The following is a 24,891-nucleotide window of genomic DNA, read 5'->3' as shown; positions in this document are numbered from 1 at the left end:
AGGAAATACTTAATGATCCAATCTTTTTACCATTAAAACCTCCTCAACCGTTAAGAAGTCTGCTAGCATGGTCTTCCCCCAACAGCCAGTGTGCAGGGAGGCCGAGAGCCCGTGGTCACAGGGTGTCTAGCCGCCGCCCCCCACCGGGTCCTGATGTCTCCGCCTGCACCCTGGCCCCCTCGCATACCTCTTGACCAGAGTTGCTAAAAAGTAACAGAAGTCACTTGCTGGAGTTTCACCTTCTCTCTCTGCCCTGGTCACTTTCTCGCAGGAGGGGATTAATGACTCGTGAAGTGGCCACAATTGAGTGGCGCTGGGTTAAAGCAGAGAAGCAGGTTTTTAGATGATTCCCCCCCCCACCCCCGGGTCGCGGCTGGCTCTGTTCTGTTGGGTCCGGGCACACGTCTGTTTGGCTTTGTCAACTTGGCCATTGCTTTTGGCTTCATTGTAACCTCGTGAAGATCAGGGAAAGAGATGATTCAAGGTCCCAAGTCAGGTCTGTTGCTCAAGGGGTGCCCACAGGTACCACGACAGTGCCCTCTGGCACCCTTCGGAAAGCTGGGCGTGAATCGCCCCTCCAAGCCCACATGGGGGCAGTCCCTGCCCCGCGGAGGTGCCGTGGGGATTAAATCCATGGCTGTTGGAAAGTTTTCCACACTGTGAACGCTCTAGTCTAGAAACGTTGATTGATCTTACAACTTCATCCCACAGGGAGCAAATCCAGCAACTGGGTGTCTCGCTCCTGGAACCCTGTCTACACTGGGTCTGGGCCCAGCAGGTCCTCTGCTATCTCTGTGTACCTAGAACACATGCCTTTGGGCAAGTCAAAAGGGAAGGGGATTCTAAAATAACTTATTACTCTTAGTTCAACTGCCCTGTGGAAAAAAAACTGGAATTTGATCTGCTCTTTAGTCACTGTTGGAATTCTTCCATGAACGTTTTCATCAGAGTCTCCCCTGGGAGGTTAGCTCCCTGTGACAACCCAGGGACCTGCCCTCTGCCCGTGGGAGGGGGACATCGTCACCCAAAACAGTCACAAAATCTTGGACGGGGCAAACCCGAAGTCCCAAGTGGGGCGGAGTCTGGCTTCCAAAAGTGCGACTGACTGCCACCCAGTGCTCGCCGGGGGAACCGCACCGCCTTCCTCTGACCCGCCCTGCGGGAGGCCGGGAGCAGGAAGGTGTCTTCTGTTGACTCAGAGTGAAATTTTTATTCTAAAAAGAAACATTCCATGAGTATTGAAAAGCTTCCTTTTATAGCTTTTCCCAGTCGGGTGCCGGCAAGCCCACCCCTTTTCTCCGTAACCTTTGCTCCTTCTGAGTTTCGGTGGTTGTGCAAAATGGTTCCAGTATGTTCCATGTATCGCTAAGTTGTCCTCAAAACAGCTTGGCCCGAGGATGACCAGAAGTAAGTCCCTGGGGGCAGGAGTTCTGGCATTCCAAAACCCTAGCCTCATTTCCTAGATCTTGACTTCGCGGATGACCTTTCTTTACCGGATCCCACACAGGTCTGAGGAGGCCGGCGCCTCTCCCTGGGGTCTGGGGGCTCTGCTCTGGTGACCCCCACTGGGCGCCCGGAAAGTGCTCTCCGGCAGCGCGCAGGTGGAGCCAGATCACCTGGCCTGCGATAGTCAGCAATCCCATGGGGCTGGAGCACAGAGGGGGAGAGATCTAAGGCTGCAGGTGACACGCTTCGGCGTGCTGGGGACAGAGCTGGAGGGCGATGGCCCCCCACGGCGTTAGGGGCGCTGGCTTTAGAAACCATGAAGTCATTATAATGTCCATGAAAGTGGTCTAGAAGCAGAAAGCCTTTTCCCAGCACTGGTAGGTAAGGGACTGGTGTTGGGGACGTCCATCGGGCCACTTGGAGGGGACCATCAAGCCCTGAGCCCTGCCCATGTGACTCAAGGGGCAGATGAAATGAAGCCGCCACCTTCTGGGCATACCCAGGCTTCTAGGGTAGGACAGTGCGCACAGCGACGCTTTCTGGGACCACAGGGACCTCCGTCGCCCCCACCGGCTCCGAGCCAAACTGCTTTTCCGCACTTGATCTGAACTTAAGTGGTAACTGCATCGGTTGTTTGAATTCGTCACTTCCCACGTCTCAGAAAATGCGAGTAAAACCTAGTTACTGCTCTTAAAACTTCTAATGACTTGATTCGGGTGGATTTGCTAGGTTTTCTTTTAAAACGTAAGAGATGTCTCATCCTGTTACAGGGGATGAAGTCATTATTTTCAGAAAAATGTTACCAGAGATTAAGAGAACTGCCCCAAACCGCGGAGGCCCCAGGGAGCAGTCTGCTCTCGGGCCCCTTTGAGCTGAGTCGTGGGGTCGCAGGGCCTCCCGAGGGGCCCTGGGAGCCTCCCGGGACTGGACGGAAGAGCGCCATCGGATCCAGAGCAACCAGAGTGACCCAGGTGGCCCCTGTGGGGGGTTTAAATCACTGAGGGTCCCTGACCCTCAGGAGTTTTCTTCCTTAACTCTTGGAAGTAAAAACATTATAAGTGCTGAAAATATAGACAATTCCATCCTGAAGCATTTCACTGGGCCCCAGGCCCGTCCGCCGTGGGGAGGGTCACATGGTCCCCTGTGCAGGGATGCAGGGGGTCCCCTGGGCTGCAAGGGAGAGGAGGTCTTAGAGGCCTGTGCGTTCTCGTGACAAACATGAGCATGAAGGCCCCGAGGATCAGCAGAGGTGAGTCCCCGACCGAGGCAGGGACTCCGGGGGCGGGGTCAGCAGGATGTCACCACGTGCTCCCGGGCAGGGGGTCAGCAGAGCTTTGCAAGACCTTCACCGCCCAGGGCGAGAGTGAGATTGTCCCCTGGCCCCCAAGAAGGGGAAACTGAGGCTAGAGGGGACCGGCGACTGCCCCAGGCGAGGCCCTGGAGCGCACCTGGGCCTCACAGCCTCGCACCCACACGGTGGGCTGCGCCGTACGTTTAGAAATAAACCAAAATCTCAAAAACGTGGAAGTGAAAAATCACATTCGTGAATATACAAGTAACGATGTAAGCAGGTTAAAGTCGGGGGGTGGTCCCCTTTTCTGATAACAACGTGGAACTCCCTCTGTGGAACTGTCAGACGTGTCCTGTGCAGGAACGTTTCACAGATTAACAGGGGAAAACTCTGTGCGCCTCTTAACCTCCCCTTAACCGCTGTCCATTTGTTGGCCAACTTTGTTTGTTCCATAAAAGACCCGCTCAACATAATGTCGGGGCACCTGGGCGGCTCAGTTGGTTAAGCCTCCAGCTTCGGCTCAGGTCACGATCTCACAGTTTGTGGGTTCAAGCCTCGTGTCAGGCTCTGTGCTAACAGCTCAGAGCCCAGAGCCTGCTTCGGATTCTGTGTCTCCCTCTGTCTCTGCCCACTCCCTGCTCATGTTTTCTCTCTTCTCTCTTCTCTTTCCTCTCTCTCTCTATCTCTCTTTCTCCCCAAAATAAGTATTTTAAAAAATCAATATAATGCCAACCTCGAGAATACTTTTCTTTCATGTGACTGTTTAGTCTAAAAGCAAACCAGATAGAACTGTTGGATGTGCTCCTGGCCTGCGCCACCGACATCGAAAGGGCGTTCCGCACGCCGGCCGGCCGATCTGACAACCTCAGTGGGGAGGCCGGCATCTGGAGGTCCCGCACACGGGAGTCCCCTTCCCCACCCCCACCCCCGTCTGCAGGCAGCATCCCCCGGGGCTGTGAGTCACGTCACACTCAAGCGTGGCCTACGAGTGTGATCTAAGGAGGCTGGTACGCACGGTTGGCACATGGCAAGGAATGAATGTTTTAATGACTGCAGTTGCCTGATTTGGCAGCCCCAGAAACGCCTCATGTTCTGGTTGTCACTTTCTGATACCAAAGTGTAGCCAGGAGCCCTGGGCGTCACTCCTAAGGACACAAAGGCCATGTGTTGCGGTGACTCTGGGCACGTTTTCCGTGCGTTCAGCTATGTGGCTAGAGCCCTCACCGCCTGCCGACGGACTCCTGTGGCCCCGATCCTGTTCCAGCCCCGTGCTGGCTGCCGTCCGGGCTCCCCAGGGCCCTCGGCTCACCCACATTCCACTCCGCGTCTTCTTGGAGGACAGGAGGCTGGAGAAGCCAAGTACGTGTGTTAGGCAAGCAGTCGCCTTGAGGCAAATGAAACGTATCTATTGCTGCAAGCAGGGGAAGTCTCTTCCAGAAGATTGGCTTTTCCGCCATGTGCCAGGCTTCCAGAGCTTTCCGCCATGTGCCAGGCTTCCAGACTATAAAAAGCCTGGCCTCACACTGGGGTAAGAGCCATTGAAGGGACGGCCTGTGTGCTGCCTATTTTTAGAAGAAGGAGCAGAGTTTCCAGACACCCGGCCCCTGTGGGTGGGGACCCAGAGCTGACCCTGGGCTATAAAATGTGGGCTGTTCCAGGTGTGACTAGAGCGGCGTCTCAGGAGCGGAGGTGACGCGCCGGCTGTGTCCTTTCTGGAGCCGGGGCACCGTGGATGCCAGGACCTCCTGGACTTGTCTTTGGTCCTGACCCACTTCCAGTGCGGCCGCTCGGAGGCTGAGCGCCGGACGGCCCTCCTTTCTGTCCGCATCATGCTCCACGGGCCAGATTCCAGACTGGACTCCAGACCAGCCCTTGGTTTCTGCAGTTTCGGGGATTTTTTTCATCTCCCTGACAGATATTTTTAAAAAGCATTTGGCTAAGTGGTTTTTTTTTCAATAAGGCGTTTTAAAACGGTCCCCTCTTCTTTCTTCCTTTCCGAAACATTAGTGACCTTATAAATTAGAGGACTTGGTCATATGCAACATGTCTGTGAACTTCAGGCCTCTCTTCTTTTTTTCTTTTTAATTTTTTTATGTTTATTTTTGAGAGAGGGAGACAGAGCACAATTGGGGGAGGGACAGAGAAAAGAAGACACAATCTGAAGCAGGCTCCAGGCTCTGAGCTGTCAGCACAGAACCCAATGTGGGGCTTGAACTCATGAGCTGTGAGATCATGACCTGAGCTGAAGTCAGACGCTCAACTGACTGAGCCCCCAGGTGGTACTCCCAGACCTGACTTCTTTTTTTTTTTTAATTTTTTTAATGTTTTATTTATTTTTGATACAAAGAGAGACAGCGCATGAGAGGGGGAGGGGCAGAGAGAGAAGGAGACACAGAACCAGAAGCAGGCTCCAGGCTCTGAGCTAGCTGTCAGCACAGAGCCCAACGCGGGGCTCGAACCCACGAACGTGAGATCTGACCTGAGCCAAAGTCGGAGGCTTAACCGACTGAGCCACCCAGGCGCCCCCAGACCTGACTTCTTAATGTGCCTTCACCAGACTCTCTTCACTTGTTTTTAGGTTGTTTTTGTTGAGGTAATATCTTACATGCGACTCAGTGAATACTGACCGTCATGCACGGCTATACCTGACAGTGATGGAAGACAGGCCCGTGACCCCAAAAAGCCTCAGTCTGTTCCCTCCCTCCGCCTCCACCCTCTGTGACCACTGCTGTCCCCTGTGCCTGGCGTGGTGTTCTCTGGATGGCGTGTGAGTCGGCGGGCAGCCCGGCAGCCGAGCGGCAGGACCGGTCCCATAACGCCCCGAGGTCCGTCCTCAGTGCCGAACACATCAGGCCCCTTCCCCCTCCTGTTGCTGAGTAGTAGTCCATTTCTTCTGCTTCACGAGCGTACTGGTTTCTCCACTCATCAGCTGATGGACATCCAGGTTGTTTCTGGGTTTCAGCTGAAATAAATCAAACCACTATGAACATTTACCTACAATCTTACGGGAAGTAGATGTTTAACTTTACAAGAAACACCGCACTTTCCCAGCGAGGCTGCCCCTCCGCATCGCACGAGCAGGCTCCCCGGCTTCCTCCATCGTCAGCACCAGGGATGCTACCCCGCCCGTGCAGCCCACCCCTGGGGGGCTGCCACTGCCCTAACCAGTGACCTCCCCGCCCGCAGTGGTGCGGACTGGCTTCCACCTGCTCGGTGCCCCTTCGCTCAGCATCTCTGAGGAGCGGCGTGTTCAGATCTCCTTTCACTGGTCTCTGTCCTCAATTTCTGCGCATTCTGTCTGCTCTCTGGACATAAGTCGTGTGTCGGATGTGTGTTCTGGAAATATGTCCCCCAGTCTGCTCTTGACGATCAAGCCTGCTAGCATTTTCAACATAGTTCTTTAATGGTTCATGACCTCTGGGTTGTGTCTAGAAACGGTTGTCTGACCCAAAGTCGAGAAGACTCTTCCCTGTGTTTTCCTGTAGAAAGTTAGAGTTTTAGCTCCTACACTCAGGTCTGCGACCCTTTATGACCACACCTCTGTTCATGGATCAAGACAAGGGTCAAGGTCTATTTCCTCACGTGCGGATGTATTTGCTCTGCGTAGATGCTAGTGCTGCCGTCTGTGCCACCCGACTTTGGAGAGCAGTACGGCTCTGCCTCACGTGGGCGGGACCTGTAACTGGGAACAGAACTCGGGCAGGGCTGATGTCCTGTTACACGGGGAAGCTGTAGACGGAGGGTGTGGGCTGACCACGCGTGCTGTCGGGCGGGCACTCGTGACCGGGCGGGCTCCGTCCTGGTCACACACCTGCACGTTATCATCAGCTCGGAGCAGGTCAGGACCCATCCTGCCAGGGTCATCGAAAACCTTGCTCACAAACGGTGATGCTTGTCCCTAAGGACAGCGGCGAATTCTGAGTTGTATATGAAGGAATTGTTTTCTTAGATCCTAAAAAGTAGCCCTTCCCAGTTTCAGGGCCATTTGACGTATTTTCTAACGAGCTGGGACTCGGGCTGGAATCCCCTGAGGGTCACCGAGAGGGGCAGCGTCGGGAGGGCCGGGAGCACACGGCCAGCAGCGGAGGAAGGGAGGGGCCCCAGGGGACTGGAGAGGATGTGGGGTGTCTGCTGGGCCCCCGTCCATAAAAGGCAAGGCAGGAAGAGTCAACCTCAGAAAGAGAAGGGATTTCCTACTATTCACATGCCGGCCAGCAAGAGAAAAGCTTATTCTTATCCAACCGGGAAAATACTGTACTGCAAATTAGAAACCCTGATGTGCGCCGAAGCAGGGTTTTATCCTTGGAAGCGTTTCTCTTTCTCCTTCCCTGATAAAGGAAGCTTTTTTTTTTTCCTACCGTCCTCCCCACAGAGACCTGTAAGGCTAATAAGCTGTGAATGGAAACAGGCCCCCTCCTCGGGCCTCATTAGCCATCAGCGCTCGGCTCCGTGTCGGCGTCCAGGGGTCCGGAGTCGCTCCCCGTGCACGTAGCCCATTACATTCTGCCCTTTTCTTCCAAATCCAGGAAGGCTCAGTAAGGGTCTCAGGACTCTCCGTGCATTCTGGCCGCAGCCGCGGGATTTGAGCAATGCGTATTCAAGCCTGGACGCATTCTATCTGCCTTTCCAGACTTGGGCTCCTGCAGCCTCGCCGGGATCCCACAAGTGCTCCGGGAGCGATTTCAGGGGGGAGACCGGGAAGAGCCACCTCCCAGTCGCCTGCAGAGCAGAGTGGATCCTGGCCGGTCGCAGATCTCACTGACACGTGTGACCAAGAAAATCTAACTAGAAACAGTGCTTAACAGACACAAATCCTAGGTTTTCCCCTGCCTGATGCAGTGAGTGCTCAGCTTCCCTTGTGAGACCCGACTTCATGCTTCAGAGTTTACCGAGACACCTGCTTCTTTAAGTGCGTCAGGGAGGGAGGGAGGTGGTGGTGTGCAGTGAGCCTCTCAGGCTACTGTACAAAGGAACCCCCCAGAGACGGCGGTCACTGAAGGTCCAGGAGGGTCAGGGCCGAGCCTGGGACTCTGCATTTCTCTCGAGCTCCCGGGCAGAGCTGATGCGGGTCGAGGACCTCACTGTGAGCAGCATGGATGTAAGGGAAATGGAAGCTTTGGAACTGGTCCCCGCCTCTCCCCTCCCCTCCCCTCCCCTCTCCCCTTGTCTCCTCTCAAATGGGGGTGACAGCTAGTGACACATTTGGCATGGAGATAAAATAAGATAAGCTGTTTTTAAAGGATTTGGGGGGGGTTTTTTTCGAGAGAAAGAAAATGAGCAGGGCAGGGGCAGAGAGCGAGGAGAGAGAATCCCGAGCAGGCTCTGCACTGTCAGCACAGAGCCTGACGCAGGGGCTCGAACCCATCACCTCTAAGATCATGACTCGAGTCAAGATCAAGAGTCAGATGCTCAACCCATGAGCCACCCAGGCTCCCCAAGAAGCTGTTTTCTAAAACCTATAACAGGGCAGGTGAGTTTTTAAAACTCAACAAGTCGGTTGAGAGTCCAACTTCGCCTCAGGTCGTGATCTCCCGGTTCAGGAGTTCAAGCGCCGCGTCGGGCTCGCAGCTGTCAGCACAGACTCTGTCCCCCCTCACCCTCTGCCCCATCCCCACTTGCACTGTCTCAAAAATGAAAAGGTTCTTTAAAAAACTGAAAAAAGTATAAAACTTGTAACAGGCACCACGCCCCAGAAGACACACGGCTTAGTGGCGCTCTCCTTTGTCCTGTCTCCCAGCCAGTAGCTCGTGGCCACGGGCCAGCTCGCCGAGCGGGACGGGGTCCCGGCACTCGGCCCCACCGCTCCCTCCCAGGCCTCTGCTGGCTTTCAAGAGATGTTTTGCAGGAACACTTGTATCAAGAATACCACAGGACTCAGCCTCTGAGGTTTATGCAAAGACATTCAAGCTAGACTTCTCTTTCTGGGGTAATTTTTACTTCTAACATCACTTAGAAGAAAAGGAAGGGAAGAGATGGACATAGGTTTTCGACCGCGACTTTGCCTCAGAGGATGGAAGTCGATGAAAATTAGTGCAGCGGAAGAGCCTTGGCATCAGCCGGTCATTCCGGCCGCTCCCCACAAGCCCAGGAGACGGCCCGGGCGGCAGGATATGCTCGGGGAGGTCTCGGGCCTGATGACTAAAACGTGCAGAGCAGGGTCCTTGACCTTGACGTCAATGTCCATCTAGCCCCCGCAGCACAGGGTTTGCACCGTGGGCAAGAGCGAGGGTCCAGTCCCCGGGGACGAAGGTCTAATTCAGATTTTCTCCAGACACTTCCTGGCCCTTCCCCAGGGCGGAAGCCGGATGGAATTTGTGAAATGTCCCATCCGTCCGAAGCTGACGATAAGCTCTCCAGAATAACACCATCCTCACACCCACTATGATGGCTATAATTTTTAAAAATTGGAAAAGAGCACATGCTAGCGAGGGAGCAGAGAAATCTGGAACCGTCACGCGCCGCTGCTGGGAGGGGGCGTGGTGCAGCCGCTGTGGGGAGCAGTCTGGCAGTTGCTCAGAAAGTCAGACAATTTCTAGAAGATACAGCAATTCCATTCCATTCCTCAGTCTCCACCCTGAAGAGTCGGAAACAGGCACTCACGCGGAGAGCCGTGCGTGCGGTTCACAGCGGCGCTATTCACAGCAGCCGCAAGGTGGGGACACCCTAAATGTCCATTAACGGACGAAGTGGACAGGTGGTGCGCTGTCCGCACAGTGAACACGATTCAGACGTGACCGTTAGTGGGGTGCCGTAGGTGGTACCCCAGGGAGGAACCCAGAAGTTTCATGGTGAGTGGAAGGCACCAGGCCCAGAAGGTCCCATATCACACATATGATTCCGTATATTCAAAGTGCCCAGAACGGATCGCACCCTTGGAGAACAGAAACCAGTGTGGGCGGCGACCAGAGGCTGGGGAGGGGCCGTGGGGGGTGTCTGCCCAGTGGGCACGGGGGTTCCTTTTGGGGGGATGGGAATGTTTTAGAACTAGCTAGAACTGGTGGGTGGAGAACACTGTGAACGTGCAGCCCTCTGAAAGGGCTGGCTCTCTGCTGTGGGAAGTCCGCGGTGATGGCATGCTCAAGAAGAGGAAGGCCCATTCCAAAAGCCAGACTTCCCATCTGAGAAACAAAGGCTGAGAAGACGTCTAGTGACAATGGCAGGAAAGCGAGTACAAGACGCCACTGTCACTTTTCCCATCGAAGGGAACTGAGGACAGGCTGGCGGAGGCACGACAGGAACGCGGTTTTCCACCTCGAAGACACGCACACGGCATGTGGTTGGCAGTAGATCCCCCACCTCGTGCCACGAGCCCCCAGATGGAGACGAACTTTGTAGACTAAGGAAGAATGCCTTACCCCCCAAAGGACACTCGCCGTGCAGGCCTCACCATGACCAGGGGCCGCTGAGGGCGGGGGGCACACCGCATAATCACAGGAAGGTGCATTCTAACGGTGCAAACAAAACAAAAATGATTACAACTGGGGAAGATCCATAAAAAAAAAAAAAGTCAAAGCCTGTTCTGTCCCCAACTTAGAGGAGTGGGTGCAGGATGCTGAGGGCCCTGAGGCCGGCCCAGGGCGAGCCGGGAGACTGTGTGTCCGAGGTCCGGGCCACCCAGCTTCCAGCACACCCCCCCCCACGAGGATGGGACAAGCAGCGGGCGGTAGCCCCATTTCACCTCATTCTTCAAATCACAAACTACCCCGGCTTCGCGACCCCTACGCTGCTCGCACTCAGCCAGAGAAGCTGGTGCTCTCCGCCCTGGGGGGCCCCCTGCGCACACAGAGGGCGGACCAGGAGAGCCCGCCACCTCCTGAGCCTGCCTGGCCCAGAGGGAGCCCTCAGGGGACTTCCCACAACACCCTTTCTTGGAGGAGGCAGGACCCCATCAATTCGATCTTAACCTCCATCCGCATCTTCCGCCTCAGAGAAATTGCGAACCGCTCCCCCCACACCTGGGCCCCGTCCACAGCCCGGGAATCATAACACACGTCGGAGGGGAGACCCCCGTGTGCCCCGGCCCTGGCACGATGGACCCCATTTCGTGTACCCCCATCCCCCGGTGAACCCTGTGCTCTGCCCCTTGGCTGCTGCGGAAGAGCCCGCAGTGCGCACAGGTGCCCGAGGGATCGAGTCTCTGCCCCCAGCAGGCCCCGTGCTCTCCCAGAAGCGGGGGCTGGGCGTGCGGCACTTCTCTGCCTAATTCTTTGAGGACCCGCCATCCTGTTCCAGGTCACCGCACCATTTACGTCCCCACCCACAGGGCCGAGGGCTGCGGTTGCTCCAGGGCCTCGCCAACACCTCGTTCTGTCTTTTTTTTAAATGATGGCCACGCACATCCAATGGCCATGGGCTTAGATTCTTATGGGACTCAGACACCTTTAGGTTTTCTCTGTGCACGTGTGGTGTGTGTAGATGGGAGATTATTCAATCGCTTCAACGTCTGAGGTCACTCCAGGCAGTGTATTGAGGAGAGGTAAAATATTGGAAATTTGTTTGGAATGTTCTTTTTCACTGAGAAGATATTTTTTGTTTTTTAATATTAAGAAGATATTTTGCTTTTTAAAAAGCCAGGTAAGGGGCACCTGGGGGCCTCAGTCGGTGAAGCGTCCGGCTTCGGCTCAGGTCACGATCTCACGGTTCGTGGGTTCGAGCCCCGCGTCGGGCTCTGTGCTGACAGCTCAGAGCCTGGAGCCTGCTTCCGGTTCTGTGTCTCCCTCTCTCTGCTTCTCCCCCGCTCGTGCCCTGTCTCTCTCAAAAATAAATAAATAAACCTTAAAATAATTCTTTAAAGCCAAGTAACTTGATTCTTTCCTCCCAACCCAATGCCAGCACCTCACAATAACACGACATTAGTGATCCAGGACGACTTTTTTCTCACATTTAACATGGTGTGGTTTTTGGTAACACTCCTGGCCTCCTTCCTCAGCCAGCAACCCCTCCACGGCCCCTGCGGCAGGAGACGGAAGCTCACGTCTGTGAACACCGCGGCTCTCTGAGAAGGCGAGCAGCGCGCTGAAACCGCTTGTCTGTTGTCACTAACCGTGATTCAACTCTGCTGTTTCTGCAGGGCCAGCCAGGGCCGGTGGGCCCCCAGGGGTACACCGGGCCCCCGGGCCTCCAGGGCTTCCCGGGACTGCAGGGCCGCAAAGGTGACAAGGGCGAGAGGGGCTCGCCAGGAATCACGGGACCAAAAGGAGATGTGGTAGGTGACCTCCCTGCTCCCTCCACTCTGGGGACGGGCAGCGGGCAGCCCGTCTTCTGCACTAAGCTCCTTTGCCTTCCTTACAGGGAGCAAGAGGCGTCTCTGGATTTCCTGGGGCCGACGGAATTCCCGTAAGTGTTCTGGGAGATTGGGGTTTGAGAACATGGATCGTATGCCACGTGATGGGCGCAGGACTTAGAGACGCACGTCCGTCCAGACCCCCCTGTCCTGTCTGTGACAAGGAGCCGAGTTCTCCGTGCACCCCTCTCCTCCCAGAGTCCAGTCAGTCAGATTTTGCACAAAGTGTTTCCTTTGTAAACGTTCCTCTGGACTTGGCTTCAGAGTTGAGGCTACTTAGCGAACAGCGGACGTTGTTTGATGATGAAAGGCTAGAGCACGAGACACGCTCAACAGGAACCAGTCATGACCTTCTGTTGGGACTAGAAAGCGACCAGGGGTCAGGTCGCGCGGCAGAGACGGGGGTAGGAGGCGCCGTCTGCTGGACGTGGCGGAGCTTCCCCAGTGCCATGGCGACTGCGCACAAACGAGGAGAGGGAAGGACAGGGTTTGTCCGTGAGAAAATCTCACAATAAAATGTGTTTTTCTAACCTAGTTTACTTTACTCCTTGCCGCATAAAAAAATAAACAGAGTGGCCTGGCTCACAGCCCTCCTCACAGGGACCCGAGAGCCGATCTCCCAGGATCCCGGCCCGGGGACGGATGTGTTGACCACACGTGCTCTCGCCCGTGGCTGAGTCTGAGGACATCTGCGTCGGGACCCTCACTCACGTGCACACGTCTGAGCCCTTGCCCCACATGCCCACGCCCTCTGTCCCCGTCAGCACACACGTACACGCGTGTGCACACGTAACGGAGAGGCACTCCGGGGCTGTGGAAGCGTCTTGTAGGAGGAAACAGAGGGGCCACCCAGAAAGGGCTTCTTCTTGGGCACCGGCCGCTCAAGCCCAGGAGGCCGTGCGGCAGTCCAGGAAGGCACTCGGGGCCGTAGACGGGCCACACACAGACCTGAGGCCTGCGTGACAGTGATCTGACCCCGAGCGTCACCTGGACGGACACCCGCACACACTGGTTATGACACACAGCTGTGTGAGCAAGTAAGGTAGTCACTTCCCCATTAGTCAGAATCTTGAGAAATTGGCGGAGTCGCAGAATCCGTTGATCTCCAGAGGTAAACAAGTATTGGAAGCGTTTTCCTACCAGCCACCTGTGCTTAATCCACCGTCTTGAGCTCCCGGGGCCGCCCGCTGGTTCTGTCTTCCAGAGGCCGAAATCCGAGTGATGTGGAAAAATAGCAGAGCTACTCTGAGCCATTTTGTTTCTCCACTTTATGCCCCTTCACTCTGAGGGGCAAAGAGCTCACGAGTCGGAGAGGGAGTATCTTCACCCAAGAGAGTGGTCGTGGGAGCGTGGAACCGAGCGGTTTCCGCAGAATTTCCGTGCGGCTGACGACAGGCGGCCGCACCCACTGACCATGGGGCCCTGAGCTGAGGGGCCCCCTGCCCCCGGGCTAATACATAAAACGTGACGTGCGGTCAGATCTTGAGACTCGTGTCCAGTTAGAGGCTGAACACCAGACGCGCTGTCGGCTCAAGGCAATTGCAGTCTGTCTTTGAAGAACGATGCTGAGCTAACGCACGCCGGACACGCAATGCCAGATGACTTGGATGGGTTCTGAGGGAGAACAAAGACCAGCTGAAGGCGGATCATTCCGGAGAGGAGTGAAGAACTCGAGTGGCGAGAAGCCTCCCACACCCCCAGGCTTGTGTCTCCGGCCGAATTTGAAGGATCGGCATTCAGAGACCCCTAAACCAAAGCCTGTACGTGACCTCTGCTGTTCCACCGGCCAGAGCGGTGGCCTGTGCTCCATGACTGAGGGGGCCCCGGGGCACCTCTGGTCCACCAGGGGGCTGATCTGACGGTCCCTGTTAACGCAGAGGCTCCGACTGTGTGGGGAGGGAGATGTGCACCAAAATGGAAGGGCAGCCCTTCTGTCATTCACAGGACGGGCACTCTGCGTAGGATTTGTTCATTTCTCTGGAAATGTCCCAAATTTCTCATAGTAAAGCTAAACGGCACCCTGACAGGGCCTCGAAAATCACTCTGGAGTGTATGCTTGGTCCGTTGTCGGCAAAAGCAGAATCTGAAAGCAATCAGTAAGATGGCGGACATTGAAACATCTGCTGTGGGAAGAAGTAGGAAAAGGAGCCGTGGTCTCGTAGTACGTGAGCCGAGGTCATCAGCGCAGCCCGACTCTAGTTATTTGAAAGACTTTTGATCATCCCACCCCCCCCCCACCCTGACATCTCTGAACATCTTCAAATCTAAGACGGAGTGCTTCCTGCAGGAAGCAAGTAAGAGGAAATCAGTTCTACATATGGCTAAGTCATGGACGAAATGCCATCGGGGGGGCAGGAGACCGTGAATCTCGTTCCCATGTTAGATGCGTTTCTCTGTCAGCTCACACTCTATAGTTCAGTTAGGCACAAAAGATGGGCCCCCTTATTGTCCTTGGCCACTTCCAGAATGTCTTCTAGAAGTTTTAAATCTACCGTGACCTGTGCCTGGTAAAACAGACCTCCCCGTAGGCTTCCAGACCATGGCAGACCGAACTTGGTCTTGAAGGCCGTTTTCCTGCTCAGAGCTGTGAGCCTTGGGCTACTTAATCTTTCCTTCACTCGTTGCTGGTCTTGAGTTCTCTCTGCCCGTGGTTCCCGCGGGGTGGAGGATTTGGAAGTGTTTTATGACACTCCGTGAGACCTCCAGACCATGTGCTAGAAGCTCACATGCTCGTCTCTCCCAGGGACACCCCGGGCAAGGCGGGCCCCGAGGACCACCCGGACACGACGGCTGCAATGGGACCAGAGGCGACGTGGGCTGGCAGGGTCCCATGGGCCCCGAGGGGTTCCTCGGCCCCCCTGTGAGTATCGGGGCGGCACGTGCGGCTGGGGTGGTGAGCTCCAGGGGCAGGGGGGCCGGCCCTGGTCCGCGGACGGGTGGAGGGCGCATGTGCCTTTCACAGGCCCTTCTGGAAATGGTGTCCAAGAGCCTTGCTGGGAGGGCGGCTTGCCTCCTGTGGCCCCACGGCGGGGCAGGCAGCGTGCCCGCAGCCCTGCACACTCGTCGGCATGACGATCCTACAACCAGAGAGCTTCATTTTCCACATTCATTCTGTAAACGAGATGGAAAATGATACATTCAGTTTACTGCATGCAGTTTTCCCAGTGTCCCTGCATTTTCCCCCTACGCCACAATTCAGGTAGCAGCGAATAACAGGTAAGAGCAAAACTAGAGTAAAAAGGCTGAATTAAAGCTTGACAGGTGCCTGCCAGTCCCGTCTTGACGGATCCGAAATCCGCTGTGACGTGGAAACACTGACATTCTCCAGCCCCTACAGGCACAAGTGTGCTTTGCTTTTAATGGAAAATGTCCGTGTTATTTTGTAGACTCAGTTTTCAGGGCTTTGCAAAGAACCTTGAAATGGTTTTAGTTCTGTATGGCTACCTTCCTGCCGTCAGAATACGGCCAAGTCAGGGTTTTACCAACGTCTTGTTTGGGAAAACTTTCTGTTTCAGCGAACATTCCCAGGATTGGGGAAGGACAGTCACACCTTCTTCCCTGAGTTTCCCCCGAAGGTGGTGGATTCCTCTTACTCTCACCCTGCCTCCCCTGGTCCTGTGTCTTTTTCAACTTGTCAATGAGGACCATCATTTCCTGTCTGCTCCCAGATCATGAAACTACCATTACCAATAAATCTAACCATCACTCTAAAGTACTGATTTTATATGGGCACCTGGGTGGCTCAGGTGGTTGAGCATAGGCTTCAGCTGAGGTCATGATCTCATGGTGCTGGAGTTCGAGCCCCGTGTCAGGCTCTGTGCTGACGGCTCGGAGCCTGGAGCTGCTTTGGAGTCTGTGTCTCCCTCCCTCTGTCCCTCCCCTACTTGTTCTCTGTGTCTTTAAAAAAATGTTTTATTTTTTTATAGTTTATTGTCAAATTGGTTTCCATATAAGACCCAGTGCTCTTCCCCACAAGTGCCCTCCTCCATGACCATCACCCCCCTTCCCCCCTCTCCCTTCAGCCCTTGTTTCGTTTTCAGTATTCAAGAGTCTCTCGTGATTTGCCTCCCTCCCTCTCCCCAACTCTCTCTCTCCCTTCCCCTCCCTATGGTCCCCTACCAGGTCTCTCCTGTTAGACCTATGAGTGCAAACATATGGTATCTGTCCTTCCCTGCCTGACTTATTTCACTTAGCATGACACCCTCGAGGTCCATCCACGTTGCTACAAATGGCCAGATTTCATGCTTTCTCATTGCCATGTAGGACTCCATTGTGTATACACACCACATCTTCTTGATCCACTCATCAGGTGATGGACACTTAGGCTCTTTCCATGATTTGGCTATTGTTGACAGTGCTGCTGTGAACATTGGGGTCCATGTGCCCCTGTGTGTCAGCACTTCCGTGTCTCTTTTAAAAAAACGTTCACTACTGATCTTATGCGCAGGCACCAGGAGACGCACGTCTACCAACATACCCAGCGTGTCATCCCAATTGCACTTTCACAGAAGGACCCGGCCGCTCTCCCAGAAACGGGCTTCAGCGCATCTGCGTCACTATCTTTAGCGTCCTCATGCCTAGGGAAGGACAAAATACATTATTACAAGGAAAACTAACCTGTTGGAATCCTGAAGGATTCCTTTTCTCATTACCCGTTTGGGCTATTTAAAAGAACCTAAGCCCTACAAGAGTTTCTGTTTTAACTTGGAAGGAAGATACTGTTGGGTAAATATGAAAGTGACGGCCTCACCTTTGTGACTGAGCGGAGAAGGGGTGTTCAGAGGAACCCACGTAAGCCATGAGGACAGCGGACGCTGCCCATCACAGACAACGTTTGATCGCCCACATGACCAGCACTGAACTAAGTGTTCTCTCTGTTTTCTCTGTCCACCGCGTCCTGTGCTACTCTAGGGGCCCCAAGGACCCAAGGGGCAGAAAGGCGAGCCATATGCGCTATCCAACGCGGACCGCGACAAATACAGGGTACGTTTGCTAGACGTGGGACTCGTGACTGAGCGATCAGGGTGATTCCTGATGAATAAGAAAGCTTCCCTAGTGCGGCAGAGCTGTGAGCAGGGGCCCCTGGGGAGGCAGAGCGGCCCAGCACCAGGATGAAGCTAAAACTCATTGAATTCTATCCTGGGGCACCCGGGGGCTCAGTTGGTTAAGCAGCCAACTCTTGATTTCAGCTCAGGTCATGATCTCACAGTTTGTGGGTTCGAGCCCATGTGACACTGCGGAGCCTGCTTGGGATCCCCTCCCCCCCACTCCCCCCTCAAAATAAATAAACTTAAAAATCATCGATTTCCCATCAGGGTGACATTGACCTGTGTGCGCACACCTCTCCACTCTGTATTCACAAAGCCCCAGATCAAGAGTAATATTCCCAAACCCCTGCCAGGGCTGGTACAGTTTATGTATTTGTTGCCAATGCTGTGATAAAATGTAACTAAATCTAAAGCCAGGTAAACACCAGAACTCTGAAAATTATTTTCTCTCAACTAGGGTGAACCTGGAGAGCCTGGCTTGGTCGGTTTCCAGGTAAGGTCTTTCTTCATCAGAGAATGTTCCAAGCGGAACTCCGAGAACTCAGGGCTGCAAATACCAGCGTCCCTTTCCTAATAGCGCTCCTTGTTGCCTGTCCTCAGGGGCCTCCCGGCCGCCACGGTCCCGTGGGACAGATGGGTCCGGTTGGAGCTCCGGGAAGACCAGTAAGTAGCAGGTGCCCGGGCTCACTCTTGGGGGGCGGCCAGGGTGTCCCCTAGACATGCATTCTTCAGTTGATGCGAGCTTCATGATACAACTTGGATGCCTGGGGTCGCCATGGAGAGAGTGGAGACAGAGCAGGTCCTCTCTTGCACGCATGTGGCTGCTATTAAGGTAGAAGAATAAGGGCTTGAGATCTGGGGACACCGGACCACCACCACGCATGTCCTGTGTGGAGGTGGTGCTGGCCGGGGGCCCGTGCAGTAGTGACAAGCTCTCTCGGCCCCACACCAGGCCAGCTGATAAGGGGGCCTGTCACCCCTGGGGAAAGCACGCCCAAGTCCAACAGGTGGATGAGAGGAAATGGGCTCTGCCTGCATGTGGCCATCCTGACAGGTGTCCCATGCCTGGGCGTGGCCATCCCAACAAGAGTCCCGTGGCCATCATTGCCAGTAAGATGTTAGACATCGGTTAACAAAATGGCCACAGTGGCTGCCTGAAGGGGCTCCCTGACCCTGCAACTTTAATGGCAGAGTGACTCGAACCCCGAGCACAAATACTGGGGTGAAGGAGGGCTTGCCGCAGGGAGGGAGAGGACAAGGAGAGATGCCAGGGCCCATGACACCCCCAGACACTTGCCCCGCTGCCTGCTAGCCGGCGCCAAGCCGCCCCCACTGGGTCTCTGCCCTTCATTGCCCAGAAGTTTAGCGTCAGGACAAACGGACCTTGAGCAGCAGTAGAGGAGGTTCAGCTCCAGGTGAGAGAGACCTTCTGGCAGAAAACCAGAGAAGTGTGGGTCACGTGGTGCCAGGCTCGCCCTGCGTACAGCTGTCGGCCCCTCACAGCACAGGCACCGCACGGAGAGGGGGCTGGTCTTTAAATACACAGTTCGGAGACATTGAAGCAACGGCCTGTCCCCGCCGTGTCCTGAGCTGACCTGACAGCCTCAGGGTCTTCTGCGGGCCATGAACGTCACCCACACTTCCTGTACTTAAACACTAACTGCCCTTCTCATGGGTGTTTAACACTTGATCCTAAGTGTAGCGCGGACACTGAGCAGAAAAATGGTGGCGTTTGCAGATGGACATCCAACCCTGCAGTTTGGGCCGTAGATTAATTCTGTCCGTGAACGTTTGCTGACCCTCCAGCAAAACGTGCAAGGAGGAGCTCAGGAACGGCAGTGTCCTTGGTGACAGGGCCCAGGGCCTTGCACGGGGTCCGATCAGGCAGGCGTGGGGACCTGGGTGACGCCAGAAGTCTGAACTCAGAAAAGCAAACCCAGAGCAGCTCAGGAGGCCAGCCGGCAGGGTCCAGGTCCTCTGTCCTCCGGCTGCTCCTCCGACGGAGACAGGAGGGTCGGAAACCTCCCTACACACTACACGGCCTTCTAAACACACACTGAGCGGCTTGCCCAGAGCTTTCTGGCAGTTGTTATCTGGGTCCTGGGATGAAGGAGACAATTTACAAATTTCTCTGTATTTGTGCAGGGCCCGCCCGGACCCCCTGGACCGAAAGGACAGCAGGTAAGTTGGTTTGGGGGGTGGGGTGGCTTACACACTCGTGTGCGCCTTTCCTGACCGTGAGACTACTCAATCGACCAAGACGTAGCATTTATTTCATGATGAAAATGATTCTGTAGGTTTTTAAGACCAAAAATCCCATCCCACTGCTGTGGTGTGGAAATCACGCTGCTGAACGTTGTAGGACCAGCTTGGAGGCATCGGAGTATGTTTGTGCACAAGAAAGGGCAAAATGTGGCCGCGTCTGTGGGGGACGCGAGCCCGTGGCCTTCTTGCCCACATGGAACCAGGCCGTGTGTGCCGGAGGGTGACACCAGGCCCCAGGGACCTAGTCCATGATTTTCAAGTCAGGCTTGAGCCCAAGGCTGTACTGTTCCCACAGGAGACAGAGGATTCTGTTGGTTGAAGGACAAGAAAGTAGGTGACTCGTCAGAACCTGTAGACAGAACCAGGGTTCGGTGTCAGTGGGGAAAGTTGGGTAAACGTCTAAGCCCCAGAGTAGGTAGGTGGTCAGGGGAGTTTGTGATCAAGGTGTGACGTGCATCAGAGAGGCTGGGCTGGGGTTGTCAGTGTGTAAGGACCGGCCCGTGGCCTGCGCGTGGCCAGGGACGTCCCCCAGCCTGCACATTCCCATGTCATCTCTGTGGCCCGGGGTGGGGGTGGGGGCCCCATGGCCACGCCCCCCTCCTCTGCTCCCATCACCTCTGGCCTGGCTTCCGGCTGAGGCTGGAGCTCGTTAAGGCTGCTTCCCCCACCGCTGGGCCCCCCGCCATCTCGCGGCCACGAGCAGGGTGGGAACGGCCCCGAGCCAAGAGAAGCAGATGTAGAACGGGGCGGCCGAGCCCCGGGGTCGCCTCAGATCCCCACTGGCTGCAGCACCAACAGCCCCCGCCATTCACCAGGTCACTTCCTGGGGACTTGGATGGCCAGCTTGCAAGGCAGAGGGACAGCGGGGGCCCCAGCAGAGCGCCTTCTGATCTGGCCCTGGCTGCCTTGCTGGGCTTTGATTTCCGCTCCCAGCCAGGTGGGGAAGGAGCAAAATAGCAAAAATTAATTAAGGGCTTTGTTTGTATTTTTCGGAGTGTATCTGGGCATCGGAGGGGGCGGCCGGGGTACTGCAGAGAGGGCCTCGCGCCATCCTTTGTCTCGGTGGGAATGTGGGGGCCTGGGGAGGAAGCCGAGTTGTCTGCAGGCCAAAGAAAAGAGCACTATTTCTAGAACATGAGTAAGTGTGCAGTGCAGCTGCTCCCAGACTTGGGAGTCAAGTCAGTTCTCTAGCATGTCCCCCACTGCTTGTGACTCTCATGAGTGCGGGCCAGGTCGGGGGGCCCAGCCAGAGAACCCCCAGCCCCTAACGTCATGAAAAGGGTCAGACGTGTTTGTGGACTCAAGATTATCTTACCAAAATGAGAAACGGCTGAGGGGGAAGGGAGACTGAATCCTGATCCTCAGATACGGGATCCGGGGGGGAGTGTCCACTTCCTGGGCCTGAGGAGACGCTGAGACCCTCATCTGTGGAGGTGACAGGTGTGCTGCCGAGTCCGAGAGACCCGGGATCAGGTCTGAGCTCTGCCAGGTGCCCGCAGGGAGGCCTTGGCCAGACGCCTGCAGTGCCCACGGTCATCACGCGCTGCACAGGGTTAAACGGCCGCAGAGCGTTGGCTCACACGGAAGGTGCAGAATTAATGACAAGCTCACTTCCAGAGCCTCAGGATAGGTGAACAACAGAATGTATTTCGAAAAGCAAGCTCAAGCGTTCCTGACGGGGAGCGAATACAGAATAACCAGCCTTGGTCCACCATTTTAAAGGCTTTGCTTAGAGTATCAAATATGGGCTCCCTGAAGGCATACCTGAGTTCAAGAACAGTGCGTCATTTTCCTGCGCCCCACTGTTTTCATAATGCCCACAATGCACCGCGAGGAGCCACTTCCTGTAGCCCCTCCGTGACGCCAGCCTGCTCCCGCTCACACCATGGGATCTCTGGGCTCTGCCTCGTATGCCATAGTTTGTGTGTGACACTCGCAAAAGAAAAGACGTTAATTTTCCTTTGGTTCAGATGGTTTTGGGGAAGGGACGCCAGAATATCGTGCAAGGACAATCGTTTGGTGTTTTGCAAATAGAGCTTTTGTCTCTTTTTCAGAAAACGTGTTTCTTTGTGATGAAGGACTTTTTAAAACTAAAAAAAACCATTTCTCTTTTCAGGGTAACAGAGGACTCGGCTTTTATGGACAGAAGGGTGAGAAGGTAAAGAACCAGGAGACTAACGCGGAGGCCTGCTTCGCGACTGGGACACGAGTCACGTTCTGACTGCTTTTCACGCAGCTGCCTCTGACCACTTGCATAGGAAACCATCACTGCAAGGTGCCAGGCTAGGGAGGCGCTCCGGTTACAGCGAGCGGTCGCGAAGACGCTGGAAGCCAGCGGTCCAGGTCAGCCCCGGCCAGGCCTGTGACACAGACGTCCGCCGTCTGCAGCACCCACGAAGTAAAAGCATTGCCCCGAGGTCTCCCAACGTGCGGAACCCGAGGGAACTGAGCAACTGAACGGGAGCCGCAGGCTAACACGCAGCCCGCTCGGGGACAGCCGGCCACCACGGGCGAGCAGACGGGCAGGAAGACGGCGTGGGCGGCTGTAATCCCCTGCGTCCCCAACACACAAAAACCAAGGACCTTTGAGAGCATCACTTGAGGCCACGCATGTGAGACGCTCAATGTGGCAGAGGCTCACCGACACGTGACCGGCCGCACCCACCACACATGACCGGCCACACGCACCACACGGGACTGGCCGCACCCACCACGAGTGACCGGCCGCCGTGAGCTACGTTTGTACCAGGGCCTCACTGAATTTTTGTTTTGTTTTTCTACTGGCTATTTGATGGAACAGCACGCAACGTGGAAACTGATCCTGCTCAGGTCCGAAGAGAAAGACTTTTGCTTTGTGCTGACACCGTAGGAAAAAAGTGACAGGAGCAAACGATGGAAAATCCAAACACCTATACAATGAAATATGACAAAAATAGTAAAATAAGATAAAAAGATATGTCTGGGAAGAAATCACCAGGCGGAAGGGAAAGTCGTCGCTTTAGACAGGACAGAAACGAAGCGAGTGTGTATTCTCTCCAAAGAGTTGACTCAAATATTAATGAAGTATCAAGGCCCTGATAGGTAACGGGGAGACGAGCAAAGAGTTCCAGGCAATTTTTAGATTTAACGTTAGCAGTCACGTCACGTCACTTTGCTCCTGCTCACATTATGTGGCGTCTGGGCTCACATTACGTGGCTTGCGTGTGGAAATGCCGAAGAAAAGACAACAGGTTTCTTTTTGTGTCAATTCCTGGTTGATGAAGCCCCTCCTTAGGCAAGAACCTTTGTCTAACTGTTGCACGTTGATAGCTTCTAGCATCTGTGCACCGCGTCAGAAGTGTTTCTGGCTGATTATAAGAATACAGATAAAGCTCGAGATATTCTATTTATTGAAGATGCTACTTTTTATTCTCTAAAAACACCCTTGACGGGGGGGTAGCACCGGTAAAACCAGAGTAGTCTCTCCTTTCTCCGGCACGTCTTCTTCCTGGTCCCCACCTGGGAACGCCACAGAGGAAACGCACGGACGCGAAGACGTCTAGCCCTCTACAGAACTCCAGGGCGCAAGCGTAGCCCACACTCATGAACTGCCTCCACAATGTTCATGAATAAATTGCAAATGGTTACGAATGCAAGGAAGACACAAATAATCTTACGTTAGGATCGTTTTCTTTTATGGTGTGATTATAAGATCACAAAATTGGTATACTTGTGGTCGATACGGTACAAAGATAGAAATAGCCGTTTGTAGCAGTGCTTTGGTTCACCTTGGTAGTGTCTTTCCAGTTTATAGACGACTGTGTTTTGCAAAACCGTTCACAGGGCGACATGGGACTGCCAGGACCCAATGGGATTCCGTCGGACCTCCACGCCATCATCGGGCCCATGAAGGAAATGTTCCACCCAGATCAGTATAAGGTAAAGAGTCTTCAGCAAAGTAGCCGGTGTTCCCGGTTGAACTTAAAAAAGGGAACTTCTTTTGGTCTTTCTAAAACAGTCGCAAAGTGGAGAGTCCTCAGCACCCAGCTGGCTCGTCATACGTGAAGACACTGCCTACCCAGGGCCACTGGTCCGTCATCTTAAAAAAAAGTGACAAATTTGAGACAACAGGAGAATTCTCAAAGCAATCTCCGATCTGTCCTGAGGGTGCAGATGTCCTAGGCCGGCACGGGGTAATGGTCCAGGCATAATTCGGAGGCAGGACGGGGGACTGTCTGAGTGAAATGTCGTATTCGGCAAAACAGATCTACTTCTCGTCTTTGCTGACCTGGAGCGTCATGGTGGGCGTTCTCGCACCAAAAAAGTGTACTCTTGACGTCTAAATAAAAATTGAGGGGTGCCCGGGGGGACTCAGTCATTGAGGGCCCAACTGTTGGTTTCAGCTCAGGTCATGATCTCACAGTTCATGAGTTCAGTCCCACAGTTCCGAGAGCTCAGAGCCTGGAGCCTGCTTACGATTCTGTCTCCCTCTCTCTGCCCCTCCCCTTCCTCTCTCTCTGTTTGTCTGTGTGTGTGTCTCTCAAAACTAAATAGACTTAAAAAAAATTTTTTTTTAATTAACACCCCACTGCGCCACTCACTCGCTCAGACAGGCCAGTGGACTTTCCCACGGGTCCGGGCTCCCTTGTGCCCAAGGAAGGCGGTCGGAAACACTCAACCTCATATCACTGCTGAGTGGAGACCACACCATCCGGTGAACGCCTCCAATTAGGTTGGGCAGAGACAGTGCCCGGGAACCAAAGAGAAAACCCCAAACGTGGAGTCTAGTTCCGACTCTAAGTATCTGTCCAGGCAGGGTTTGGACGCTGGGAGAAGGCAGGCCTCAGGGACGGAGTCACTCCGGGCACCTGTGCCTGACCAATCAGCCACCTGACGTTGATCCAGGTGGCTTGGGCGGTGGCTGGTGTGAGACAGAACACGGAGGAAAGCGTGTCAGGGGAGGGTGGTTGTGAGCAGGACGCCCCTGGACATCGAGGCAGGAAGGGGACCCCATCAGGTCATCAGGTGGGGTCCAGGCAGGACCCCAGCTCCTGCTGGTGCCCTGACCATCAGCCAGTTGGGCCTCTGCCCAGTTTCAGGACAGGAGCCAAGGAGGGAGTGAGGCCAGAGCAGGTGCGACCAGTGCTGGGGGGCTCATGCTTGTGCGTCCGGTATCCTTCAGCTTCTGGGGCGAGGGCCGGGGCTGGGGCGGGGGCGGGGGTGGGGGTGGAGGCAGGGGCAGGGGAGCTGGGGGGGGGCGAGCGGGGAGGTGGGGGGCAGGGGTGGAGGTGGGGCCCGGCCAGCCTGCAGGAGGCCACTTCGAGGGACAGGCATCCCAGTGCTGTCTCGGCAGAGATGTGGAAAAGAACCCAGTGGTCGCTACATTTCTTCCACTATTTTAGACCAAGAGCAGTGGGAAAAAGTGATCATATAAAATTGGCCCTGCTTTCTAAATCAAGCCTGTTTTGCTCGGGGTTTTAATATGTTCCAAATGTGTCTTTTCCCCCAAGGAAACCAAACTCCGTCACTGGGGGCTCCCCCCGGGTGCATCCTTTGCCACCAAACGTCACCGTGGGCCC

At 55.0% G+C, this 24,891-nt stretch overlaps 1 protein-coding gene across 1 annotated transcript in view; it reads left to right on the top strand.

The window, feature by feature from the left end:
* Nucleotides 1-24,891, top strand: part of COL4A2 (collagen type IV alpha 2 chain) — a 155,105-nt gene that overhangs the window by 84,052 nt on the left and 46,162 nt on the right. Inside the window, exons 10-18 of the mRNA XM_029938399.1 lie at nucleotides 11,808-11,942; nucleotides 12,029-12,073; nucleotides 14,764-14,880; nucleotides 16,932-17,003; nucleotides 17,526-17,561; nucleotides 17,669-17,731; nucleotides 19,214-19,249; nucleotides 21,450-21,491; nucleotides 23,156-23,373. Of these exons, the coding sequence (XP_029794259.1) occupies nucleotides 11,808-11,942; nucleotides 12,029-12,073; nucleotides 14,764-14,880; nucleotides 16,932-17,003; nucleotides 17,526-17,561; nucleotides 17,669-17,731; nucleotides 19,214-19,249; nucleotides 21,450-21,491; nucleotides 23,156-23,373 (764 nt within the window). The remainder of the gene's footprint in view (nucleotides 1-11,807; nucleotides 11,943-12,028; nucleotides 12,074-14,763; nucleotides 14,881-16,931; nucleotides 17,004-17,525; nucleotides 17,562-17,668; nucleotides 17,732-19,213; nucleotides 19,250-21,449; nucleotides 21,492-23,155; nucleotides 23,374-24,891) is intronic.

The sequence above is a fragment of the Suricata suricatta genome, chromosome 4 (genome assembly GCF_006229205.1).
Source record: "Suricata suricatta isolate VVHF042 chromosome 4, meerkat_22Aug2017_6uvM2_HiC, whole genome shotgun sequence".
In the NCBI taxonomy this organism is placed as follows: Eukaryota; Metazoa; Chordata; class Mammalia; order Carnivora; family Herpestidae; genus Suricata; species Suricata suricatta.
Note: the sequence above shows the minus strand (reverse complement) of the source record. Positions and strands in the feature narration are given on the sequence as shown.